The 12,661-nt window shown below is 51.4% G+C and overlaps 1 protein-coding gene across 1 annotated transcript in view; it reads left to right on the top strand.

The window, feature by feature from the left end:
- Positions 1–10,399: 10,399 nt before the first annotated feature.
- Positions 10,400–12,661, top strand: part of Htra1 (HtrA serine peptidase 1) — a 34,645-nt gene continuing 32,383 nt past the window's right edge. The window contains exon 1 of the mRNA XM_015498431.2: positions 10,400–10,457. Coding sequence (XP_015353917.2) covers positions 10,415–10,457 — 43 coding nt within the window. The 5' untranslated portion in view covers positions 10,400–10,414. The remainder of the gene's footprint in view (positions 10,458–12,661) is intronic.

The following is a 12,661-nucleotide window of genomic DNA, read 5'->3' on the forward strand; positions in this document are numbered from 1 at the left end:
AGGAAAAAAAAAAAAAAAAAAAAGTGAAAGCAGCTTCTTTTGAATAAACTAAACTCCAGCGCTGGATCAGAAATCTGCAGAGCCAGAGGCAGGATGGGCTAGGGATGAGGAGGAAAATGACCAGCTCTCCCTCATTCAGCTTGTCTGTATCCAGACCCCTTCTGACCCAGAAGGTGTGTGTGTGGGGGGAGGGGTGGGGGCAGGGAGGACAGTGGAGAAATGCCTGTCCTAACTTTAGGGAGAGATGCTGTGTCTCCATGAAGAGATGCCATGTGGAAAAACAATACAGAGTTCAGCCCCAGCCAGTCTAGTGGTGTGGGGACCAGCCAGCTGGGCTTGGCAGTGCACTTGGCCACAGCCACCCGGTTGCTGCCCAGACCTGGTGTCACCTTCTCAGTGTATGCATGTGGAGAGAGGGATGGGAGCGTGCAGGACTGAGGGTCTAGACTGTTCTTTATAGGAGCATGACCACCTGGCACAGCTTGGCTCACATGGAGAGGAGGGTGCCAGAGTGGTACAGGGAGTGGCCGGAGGATGTGCATCCACTGACACGGGAGCACAGAGCCCAACCTCAGCCCTCAGGAAACTGAACTTCTTTAAGGAGAGGAGAATTATTTCAGAGACAAATGATCTGAGGGCCAGGGAGGGGCGTGGAGAAGGTTCACCTTCGGAGTGCAAGTCCATTGCCAGGTGCGTCGCCCCAGACGCTTTCAGTCTTGATAGCCTCTCCGGAGGAAGCTTCTGCCTCCCCTTCCTGTTTTACACAAGTGAAGCTGAGGTTGAATCATTGTCCAAGGGCACTCAGCTGAAATCTGAACCCAGATAGCCTTATTCAGAGCCAGCCCTAGGGCCCAACATCAAAGCCCTGGGAGAGGGGCTTTCCAAGAGGAAGGGATCCAGGGGGTGCACCCTACATCTGGGGTGTGGAGCAGCCTGAGCAGAGCCATAGTTTTGTTTGGGAAGTGGGGAATGGATCGGGGTTGTGGGCATTTGGGAAGGGCCAGGAATGATCCGGGCTGGGTGATCAGAGTCCCAGGAAGGAGGAAGAGGGACCGTGTCACGTACAATGACGTTCTTGGCAGCTCAGAGAAAGCCTGGCGGGGGACTAGCCTAGTGGAGGAGTGAGAATACCAGAGGGTGAGGAGTTTGGGCTCCTGCCAGAACCTGAGTGTGTAGTGACAACATCAGGAAAGCGTATTTTGGTCAAAACAAGGCAGCCGTTACTGTTTGTAGTCTGGCTGCACGGGGTCCTGAGTTACTTTCACCATGTGAACAGCCTAATTTATTGCCACTGAAGCCGGGTCACTTAACGAGCTCTGGAGTTGGCAGAGTCCAAATACTTGTTTGGTTGAGTTGCCTCTGGAGAGAAACAGGTCCCTCATTGGCCCTCTGTCTACCAGTGGTTCTCCAGTGCACTAGGTGGGAACAGACACAGAAGAATGAGCTTGGAGGGAGACAGAAGGGGTGCAACACTGGCCTCATCCATCCCTCCTACTTTTGCAAATATTTATTGAGTTTGTAACATGTCCGACACTGTTTGTGTGTCTGTCTGCCTGGCACATAGAAAGCACCCAATCGATACGTGGGTGGATGAATGAGTGGATGGATGAATGAATGAGTGCGTAAATAGGAGGTGCTGGAGACTCGTAGCCATCCTATTGCTAGTGGAAGGCGTTGCTTTGCTCTGCCCCTTGCTCCCCATCTGACACTCTGCCCTAACTTCCCAGAGTTATTTCCAGGACGGGAGCCTGGGTGCCAATGACCTTTGATCAGCCCAAGCCCCGCTCCAGCTCTCTGCATCTGGTGCCCAGGGTAGGTCAGTTGACATCATAGTGAATGAGGAGAGTTGGCCGCCTGTTCTGGTGCAAGGGTTGCCGGAGTGCAGCTTTAGATGGGTGGACACAGAGGCCTTTAGAGAGGTGCTGTTTGGGTAGAAGATGGGGCAGGGTGGGGAGCACTCTGCCGTAAGGGTGGTCCAGGATCACAGGAATTCAAAGGAGGGTTTGTCTGGGCAGTGTGTGGGGGAAGAGAGGGGGATGCTGTCAGAGGAGAGGTCTTTGGGCAGGGGAGCCATCCATTGGAGTCATGGTGGCCCTTTGGGTGGAGGAAGTGTCACCATTCAAAATAAAGCACTTTTGTCTGTGAATTATTTAATGAAGACCTCAGAGAACGTCTCTAATTATGGAATTGGAAATGAAGGCAAACCATCAATTTCAGAGCTCATCGCTGCTGGCAGGTCTCCTTGGAAAACTATAGTTATAGCAGAGAACAGGCATTTGTCATGTGCTATGGTGGTTAGGAAACTACGGGGAAAAGATAGAATTGCAATTAAGAATAGGATAATAATCATAAGGGCTCATGTACACCTCGTGCTTCTTTTGCTCTGGGCATTTATTTATCGACTCTTCATCCTCCTAACAATGGTTTTGCTATACTCTCCCCTGTCACAGCTGGGTGACAATCACATAGCAGTGCCTTTTCTTGCACTTGGACCCATGCATCTGGTTCCAGAGCTCTGTTCATAACCCCCACTCTGTGCTGTCGACAGAGCAGCAGCGATTATAAGCCAACTGCAGCTAAGCCACAGCTAAGAGCTGAGATAAACAGTGTTCCAGATGGCTGTGGCCTTAAGCAGGACAGATCCCAGCTCTCCCTCTGCAGGCGCAGGATTTTGAGGACAAGGTTTTCTTCAGTTGCCATCCTTGTAGCCCTGCCAAGGAGAAGCAAACTAGAAGGGGCTGTAGTTAAATCATTTCCAAACTAGAGTCCCAGGCCCCAAGCTGCTCTTGAGAGAAAAAGGCCCTTCTGGATCCCTGGAGATTCCAAAAGATGAGCCAGGACTGTGTGGCACTGCATGTCTCTGCTAAGTGGACGAGAAGCCAGGAAGGAGCTCCGAAAAAGACTCCCCAGACTGTAGAAGCCCAGTTCATTTCTCCTCTTAGTACACAGTCCAGACAAGCCCACCTTATCCCCAATGATGGCCCCGATGAGCCTAGAGTCTCTGAGCCTCAGGCAGGAGGAGGATGCCCAGGGGACCCCTGCACTGGAGGTTCTCAGGGGTTGCTGGGTCCTGGACTCTCCCCAGAGCCTCTGAAGATGGGGGTCACAGAATAGACAGTTGCTTTATTTCTTCAAGGCTCGCACCATTTGTAGACTCTATTTAAGTGGTTCTTTTATGGGTTCCTTGAACCTTAATCATTGTTATTTGAGGACCAGACACTTTGCTGAACATGGGGGAGACATCGAGGAATAAAACAAAGCCCCTGCCCCTGGAGGCTTAGGCTTGACACAGTCGGGGAGGTACCAGCCTCCATCACCACAAGTGCAGCATCTGCTAGAGGGTCATTTCCACTATCTGCACTTCAAACACATTTTTAAGAAATAAGCATGCAAGGGTCAAGGCTTCATTTTAGGGCAGGGTTGGTAGAAAACTTTGAGTTTCCAGGTTTCAGTCCTTTGAAACTTGGAAATTTTAATATAAAAGACTTTGCTCACTGTGGTTGCTTATCTACTTTTATTGCTCTGATGGTTTTACTAAAGAGTTAAAAACTATTAAGCGTTCATAAAATTAGTAAGCTAACAGGATCAAAAGCCAAGCATTTGATTTACTTCATTCTGTCCAGGAGAGCTGTAAATAGTTGCAATGGAGCTTAAAATAACTGCAGTCTGTAGGTGATTATGGCCGGACCATGAGCTCACGGTGGCCAGACAGCCTCAGCACAGCGGGGCTGGATTGAGTAGGTTTGGAGTTTTGTGATCCTGGACAAGTTTTGTGCCTTGGATTCAGAAATCAGACTTTCCATGAGCTTATATTTCTAGTGAATAAATAGCTCTGGTTAAGCTTAATGAGAAGGAGAAATCAAGCTTGGCAGGGGTTGAGGTTCCTTGGAAGACCAGCTGGGATGGCAGGGCCGGAGGGCTGACACCTGGCCCTGGCCTCTGTGGGCGGTTACCTGACCGATGACCAGCTCCTCCTTCTGAGCTTTCAGCAAGGAGAGGACTGGACCAGCTGATCTCTGAGGTCCCATCTAGCTAGAATGGCCTGTGCTTCTTGTAAGAAAATCAGTCTCAGAGGAGATTGGAGCCCCAGCCTTTCTATTTTGAAGGCTGAGTGAGTTGCCCAAAGAGTTACTCCGTTTTTGAAAATTGCAACTGTCAAAGCCAAGGTTGGCACTGAATGGATGTGACCCATCTAGAGCCTGGTTGTCCTGAACTTTGGTTCTGTGCTGGCTGCTGGAAGTCCCTGGGAGACTGTGGGTCACATGTCTACCCCCAAGAACCCGAGGCTCTGGGGCCTGGTGTCCTTCCCTGGGGCCTGAGGCTGGACTGCCTCTGGTCCTCTGGAGTGAGTCTCCTACTGAGCCAGCATAGCTTGTCTTTTTCCACCTTCTCTGCCACTAAAAGAGAAAAGAGAAAAATGCCATCAACGGAGAAGTTAAGACCTGTAGCCATTCTGAGTACTTGTTCAAAAGACTCCCGTAAGTGGTGGGGAAGTTGGTGTGATTCAGCCCTGCTCAGTGATGTGTGTTTAAAACCACAGGAGGACATTAGCCAGGACAACATGCCTCAGGACAGAAAGAAGTGGCAAGGAAGAGGCCTGTCTGTCACTGATGGATGGGTGCGGAGTTCACCTTTCAGGCTCAGTGACGTGAGGTCCATTTCTAAATTCTTTCAGAACATCTGTTGAATAACTACTGTGCATTGAAATGTACCCAGTAGAGGGAGCGAGGGTAAGACCCAGTGTCCCCTGATCTCATGGTGCTCATCACAGGTTGTGTGGTGCCCAGCTTGAGGGCTGGGCTTTGGGAGTCCGGTCGCCACTTGGAGGATGTGTGACTTCTTGGATGTCAACTGTAAAACACTCATCAGCACTAACAGAGATCCAGTGAGCCTGTGCGCGCTTCGTGAAGTGCTTTGTGCCTGGTGCTTTTCTAGCGCTCCATCAGCTGTATGAGCTGTAACAACCACTGTGACCGACACCCAGGACTGCCAGGGCAGCCAGCCCAGGGCAGAAGTGGGAGAACGTCTCTTCTCCCCAGGGTGAGTGGGTAGGCTGGTTAGGAAGGCTTCATCGAGAAGGGGAGCCGGGACAGGTGTCCTGGAGGCTGGCCTGGAATTACCAGTTCATACCTCAGGAAGGTCTCCGGGCAGAGCGAGTCAGATTCCAGTCTGTCATACTCTGATGGAGATCCAAGAAGTATGTGGCTTCCCTTGAATTAAGAGCCCAGTGTCTGGGACACCTGGGGTTTTACAGATGTCATCTTGTTAACCCTTTCTGGAGTTTGTTAACTCCCCCAGGGATGGCAGTTTGGAGAGGCCCTGGGGTCTTCTGGGACAACATGTGGCTGGGTTTCCCGTGCTCTGGGAATTCCTTACCCGGAAAAATTTGTCACAACTTAAGGAAAAGTTGGGCCGGGAGCCCATGAGTACCCTACAATTTTAAATTCCTAGGACAAATTGTCATGTAAGCACATTTCATAAGCACTGCCCTCCACAGCCTGGAAGGGCTGTAGCTGGTGCCTCCGCGTGGGAGAACCGCGTCTCCCTGCACATGAATGTCTCCGAGGGCATAGGATTGTGGCTGGAATTTCTGATCATTTCCAAATTTGAATAACCTCGTCTTAATGAGTCAGAGCCTTGTGCAATAGTTTAAGTTTAAGGAGCATCTTTTTTAGTAGTTGTGCAATAGCCAGAGGAGCTGGTAGGCCTGCCTGCACAAGGAGCCATGTTCTCCTCCCCTGCACACCAGCGGGGCAAGACTTTGCCCACTTGTCCAACACTCGCATCATCTCACACCCTGTGATTGAGATGAGCTCTCTCTGGTGCCAGCATTGTAAGTGGCAGTCACTGCACTGGGACAGACACAGAGTTCTGCCACTTGGGCTTGCCAGGCAGATGGCTGCCCACCGGATGTGGGCCACGGAAGGCTCTGCGGTCACTCTGCTTTTCCCTGGCGTGGAAGGTGCTACGTGGGGAAGGGAGTGCTACATTCCCAGGACAGGCTGGATGGGGGAGGTGCCACCATGCAGGACAGTGACCCAAAGAGCTGTCATCTCCATGTGCTTTCTTGAGCTGGACACTGACCATTAGGTTCCAGATCTTGCCTGCTGCCCAGGGAGGGAGAGGTGCCATCTGGGCTACCCAGCCCCAGGGTGGATGAAGCTCGGGGAGGTTCACCTAACTCAGCCAGTAGGCGGAGGGAGGCAGAGCCGGGGTTTGACCCCAAGTCCTCTCACTTGGGAACTGTCCCTGAGACTTCTTTGCCTCAGTGTTGCTTGGAAGTATTGATTCACCTCTGGGTAGTTTTCTATCATCAATTCTGTTATTCATTTCTACTTTAATTCTGCTGTGGTCCGAGAACGTACTTCTTTACATGATTTCTCTTCCTTTAAGCTTGTCGGAGTGCTCAGTCTTGGTGACTGCTCCCTGCTAGATGGAGGACAGGTGTCCACTGGCCACTGTGTAGATGTAGGGGAATGATCGTGCTGTTCAGATGGACTGGATTCTCACTGATTTTTCTGCCTGCCCAAGAAGGACGTTGAGGTCTCCTGAGTAGTCTGAAACACTGAACTGCTGTCCTTTATGGACTACCAGCCTTAGGAAACCTGGATGTGGCCCGGCATGGACCTTTTGGACAAGTTGCTAACTCCCTTCAGCCTCAGTTGCCTCATTTATTACACAGGGACCGTGGTGCTGCCCAGGAGGCAAGAGCAGCATCAGATGAGGTAACAGGTATGAAGGGCTTTGTCAACTGGGAGAACTGAAGCATTGAAGGTCCAAGGGAGTAGGACTTCTAGTTGGCTAGACTCTTCCAGGACTCCAGGTAGAACCAGGACCAAGAATGGAGCTGGAAGGATGGAAAATGATATGCTTCTTAGGTGTCCAGGCATAGGTGTCCTTTGGGCACTGTCGTAGTCAGTTTTCTGTTACTATCATGAAATATCTGAGGTTGAGTACTTTAAAAAGAAAAGATGTTTATTTAGCTCACAGTTCCCAAGGTTCAAGGGCATGGTGCCAGCCAGAGTATGCTTGGCTTTGGTGAAGAACTCATGGTGGGTGGTGGCATAATGGTAGGAGTGCATATAAAAGGAAGAGGTCACATGACCACACACACACACACACACACACACACACACACACACACCAGGAGGGGCCAAGGCCTGCTTTTTAATAACAAGCCTCTTGCAAGAGCTGACCAGGATCCCAGGGCAGCACCCCGATCATTCAGTCGTATCCCACTAGGCCTTGCCACTTAAGGGTTCCACACGACCTCCCAACATCGCCACCCTGTGGCCCAGGCTTACAACACACCAACCCTTAGGGACACGCTCAGAGTGTAGCAGGCGTGTTCTCTTGTCCTACTGAGATGTGGTAGCTCAGGAAGGTCAAAGGCAGAGTTCACTACCATCATCTCCAAGGGCAAAATACTAAAACACTTTGTTCCAAGACACAGCATCCCAGTCATTGTACGGAGCATGTAAGTGTCTTGAGCCAGCGTCACAGAGGGCACGTTCCCCATCATGAGGCTGTGTCTGCATAGTGTCCTTTCAGGCTGAGTTTCTTCTTTTTCTGTTTTTGTGGTACTGGTATTGAACCCAGTAGTACTCCGCCACTGAGCTACATTCTCAGTCCTTTTTATTTTGAGACAGGGTCTTGCTAAGATGCCCAGGCTGGCCTTGGATTTGTGATCCTCCTGGGTTCTTGGGATTACAGTTGTGTGCCACCACTCCCAGCTTCAGGCCAAGTTTCTGTTTAACATTTGCTGGTCAGGAAATGGCCTGAGCTGACATGCCTCCGATCCTAGCCGGACATTTCTCCACCAGTCTGAGATTTTTGGCTCTGAAAAGTACAGCTCAATATGGTTCAGCTCCCCTTGGCCAAAACTCAGCAGGAAAACCCAGGTAATTGTCCGGGAGATGCGGGAGGGAGGGTGGAGACTTGAGACAACCCCGAGGGTCCTGGTTCACTGAGGTTTTGCTCTCCCTAAGCATCTGCAGTCTGTCCCCTTGGAACAGTCATCGCTGGCCACCACAGAACCCCTCCACATCCTCTGAAAAAACATCACCAGCTCTCACTTCCCACGTCTCTAGCCATATCAACTCCTCGTTTTCCTGCTTTCTTGGACCTTGTGGACGAGGATGCTGCCTTCCCTGCACCGATGTGGTAGCTAGCCAAAGCCACCACCTGCCTTGTAGGGCAGATGTACCTAAAATTGGAGCGTAGACAGTCTTGCAGGTCCTACAGCCCAAACTCACTTCACAGATGGGAAACTGAGGCACCCAATGGGAACGAGAGGCACAGCTCATTCTGGGCGCCTGGGGCACCTGACCCGAGGCCCCTCCCACAGCCCCTCCCAGCTGCCTCCTCCTGCGGGAGCAGTGGGTATTTGGGAGAGGACGCTCCCCAAGGCGTGATGGACAGCGGGAATCTTCACCTACTCTCCCTTTTCAAGATGGTGCTGAGGATAGCTTTTTTTCCCCCCAAATAACTTTTTTGTTCTCTCGGGTTGGAAGATGAATGCAAAGCAATTCTATGACTGGCTTCTCCCCTGGGGGGTTGGAAGCACCGTGAAGGCTGGGGTGGTAATTATAGTGCTCTTGCTGCAGGCAAAACAACCCGCAGAAATATCATGGTGGACACATGGTGAATCGGCCGAGGTGAGGCTTCAGTGCTTTTAGCCTGTGGTGGGTTAGGTTTCTTTTGGGATAAATCTGCCAGGTTTTTCCCCTTAGCATAAAGGCTCTTTTTAGTTTGTTTTCCCCACATTGTTGAGCCATCCTGGGAAGTGCGTTCATGCACCTGACAGCATGTTGTACTGTGTCCGTTTTTTAAAAGTTAGAAATATCATCTAAACACATCAAAGATAAAAGAAGGGAAAAGATTTGTGAATTTTCCACCACCAGGGTTCCAGCAGCATCCTCATTTCTGTCCCAAGCTTTGCCACTGTTTGGGTAGCAATCCTGCTGATGTCCCTTTGGGCCAGGGCAACAGTGCAGAGGCACGCATGGTCATGTTCATGGCTACTTAAGTTTCTTGGGTCGTTCTCTTAGGATGAACACCGAGAAGTGCAGTAACTGGATGGAAGGACGTTACTTGTGAATTGCCAAATTATTTTCCAGAAGGTTGTGGCAATATTTGTTGCCATCAGTCATAGAATTTCAACCTCTTAAGTCACTGAAGGTCAATAAGAAAAATCCTTGAGGGAAATCCTCTGGGATAGATGGAAAATGATGGTCCAAACCAGCCATTCTGTTAGTTACTTTCTTGGTCTTCAAAGTTACCTTTATTCTGAGGTTCATCTTCTGTAAGGGATAAGCGATGTTTGGGCAGAATGAGCACTTTGGACAGTCATTTTTACCTGGGTTTAGGGAGAATTGTGATCACAGACTGTCTGACCCAGGAGGGTTTGTGTGGCTGTCAGGTCCAGTGTGCCTGGACTCAGTAGGGGAGATGTAGGCCCAAGGCCATGAGGCAGGACATGTCAGAGCTGGATTTCTTGGATGCCCAGCTCAGGGACTGTAGCAGGGCATCTCCAGGATGCAGGAGGAGGCCAGACGGTTTTGTTTATTTTGAAGAATATGTTCATTCAAATATTTGCTTGTTTGTTTGTTTTGTGGGGCTGGGGATTGAACCCAGGTCCTTGCACATGCAAGGCAGGTACTCTACCAACTGAACTGTATCCCCAGCCCCATTCAAATGTTTTGTACACTTAGAAGTAGAATGTGAGCCACACATAAGAAACTCAATTTTCTAGTAGTCACACTAAGAAAGTAAAACAAAAGGAACATTAATTTCATAGTAACTTCATTGAGATATAATTCACCGGTTGTGTTGATGTGCACCTCTAATCCCAGACTCTGGAGGCTGAGGCAGGAGGATCGCAAGCTCGAAGCCAGCCTCAGCAGCTTAGCGAGACCCTAAGCGTCTTAAAATAAGAAAAAGGACTGGGGATGTGACTCAGTGGTAAAACACCTCTGGGTTCAATCCCTGGTACCACAAACACACTAAATAAACAAACAAACAAGCAAATAAATAAGACATTCTTCCCTTCTGCCTGGCCCTAGCCAACCTCCTGTCTCTGAGTTTGTGTTTTCTAGATGTTTCCTATAATTGGCCTCATTTAGCGGCTGGTCCTCTGGGACTGGCTCCTGTCACTGAGCCTGTTTTCAAGGCTCACTGTGTGGCTTTAGGAGGGCCGTCCCCCTGCTGTGGAGCCTGACACCAGCCCTGGACGCCTAAACTGCTGAGGCAGTGCCGACGGGTCCTGTCAGAAGAAAGCGGAGCCCGGCCAGGATGGGCATTGAATATCAGGGCATTCTGTGCGGGCGGGAACCTTGTATTGGGAGAGCAAAAACATGAGGAAGTGCCGTTTTGGGATTCATTAGCTCATATGCTTTTCTTGGCTCTGGAAAGGATGTGGGAAGTGGTCTGTCCTTCCCCCTCATCTGACAGACAAGGTAACTGAGGCCCAGAGCAGGGAAGTGGCTTGTCTTGGGTCCCAGGTCCACTCTTCACTCCTTGCTTGAGGCGGAATTTCCTTCTGGTGTCTGCTGAGGCTTCTACGGTCCCCTCATGAGCCTCCTTGGGCAGCTCATGGGCAGTGGGCCTTGGGTACGCTTGCTCTCCATCACCTCTCCCCTGGGGCTAGTCTGACCCTCCCTCTGCCCCCAGGCGAGCAGCCTCTACTGGCCCTGCCTCCTCGGCCTGCAGTGCCTGGGCAGCCCCAGACAAAACAACCCCAGGAGTCATGGCAGGAAGAGAGGCCAGTGGAGAAATCTGTGAAGGTCAGGACAGGAGCCAGATGCTTATCAGAGGAACTGTTGATGGCGTTGTAGTCTGAGCAGTCAGCTGTTTCCCCAAAGATAATAGATGCATCATGTGGGGCCTTCACACACTGCTGAAAAGAAGTGTGCTGTGGAACATGATTGGAAACTTTCTTCTAGTACATAAAAGAGGCCAGAAAAGTCAGTCAAAGGCAAGGATCTGGACCGAAGCCAAGCATTCTACACAGGCTGCAAGCAAGGGTTACTGTCACAATTTTTTTCTCCTTGCTACTGAAACTGAGAAGCAACTTTTCAATGGCAGGCACCTTTGAGCAGAGACACGTTCTGGAAAAGGCACCCTTTCCCAGTAAAGCCAAAGCTGCAGAACTGGGCTGAGCTTGTGAGTCACAGCATAGTTAGGGGCTCGCAGCCAGCTGGCCAGGTGCCCCCAAAGCTGGTTCCTGATGCGCCTATTTGAGGGAGACTGTCCTAGACTTGTTTGGGTGATCCTTCTGCTTCCCTTCACCTGCCGCCATCGACCGCAGCCTTGGCCCAGGCCCTGTAAACAGGCCCTGCTCAGTCCACCACCCCGGGCAGCGCTGCCTGAGGTCTGCTGTCGGGTGAGCCTTCCCCCTCGGAGCCGCCTGGGAGACTGCACCGGAAAGAGAGGTGCCGCCAGCTCTTGGAGTGCCAGTGTGGGCTGGAGATGGAGGCCAGGCTCCCGCTCCACCCCTCTTCCTCCTTTATTCATTAAAAGGAAAGAAAGAGGTCACATGAGTTCTGTTTCTTTCTATGCAAAGGACAGGGCGGGTCTCTGCCCATTATTCAATTTTTAATCTTAGGAAAAATAACTGTTACTACTTGTGAATTCACTGCATTTTAGCAAGAGCGGTTCTAAGGGCCATTGGCTGTGGGAAGATTGACAGGACACCAAAGGGACACGGGGGGGCCACGTCTTTCTGTTGCATTCTTCCTTCGACTTGGGGATGATGATGCTGGTGCCTGGGCTTTTCAGGTTGATTTTAGACCTCAGCTGGCCACTGCGGCCACAGCTTGGTGATGCCTGTGTCCTTCCTGGGCACAATCTCCACAGGGCTCTAGGAGACCGCTCTGCCTGGGCTCCTCTGTGCCCCGGGGGGCCCCTCGCCCTGGAATCTACAGCCCCAGCACTGATTAGGATGGGGGTCTGGTTTTCTGGAATGTGCAAGGTGTCACTTCTGCTTCAGCGTCTCCACGCCTCAGACCAGCCCTGAGCCCGACTCTGGCTGCTGCTGACGAGTTTCCTTGGAATTTAATGGAGTGGCGTAGACAGAGCGCAGCCACCCAAACCGAACACATGCAGCCAGCGGTCTTGTGGGGCATCTCTGGCACTCGCTGGGTTCTGCTTTTCCTTCCCCAGGCAAACTCTCTCGCAAGCAGGAGGCCCCATCCATCCCCTTGCGCTTCGCGACTGATTCAGATAGATGTCCCCTGGACCTGCAGGGAGAAGGTGGCCAGCCCTGATGGAGGAGGAGGAGGAGAAGCAGTTCTGCTCCGCTCCCTGCCCATCTCCCTCCCTGCTCATCCGGCTTCTTCCCCCCTTGTAATTCTCAGGCCATTCTCAGATTCAGCAAGAAACCTCTCAAAGGGAGCATTTTTTAGGGGAAGACTCATCCCCCTTTCCCTCCCTGGATGCACCCAGCACCCCACCCCAGCTGCAGGCAGCACAGTAGTTAACCGCCTGTCTCCTGGTCCTGTCTCAGCTTGCCACCCATTCCTGGGACAGCTGTGCTGATTGGCCCTCAGGTGCCTACGCTCAGCCAGAGAGACGAGGCGAATTCCATCCTGACGCGAAAAGTCCTGAGGGGGGACCCAGCGTTGAGTAAAGATAGTGTTCCAGGTCCTGTCCCCCCCCCCCC

Source organism: Marmota marmota, unplaced genomic scaffold, assembly GCF_001458135.2.
Source record: "Marmota marmota marmota unplaced genomic scaffold, marMar, whole genome shotgun sequence".
In the NCBI taxonomy this organism is placed as follows: domain Eukaryota; kingdom Metazoa; phylum Chordata; class Mammalia; order Rodentia; family Sciuridae; genus Marmota; species Marmota marmota.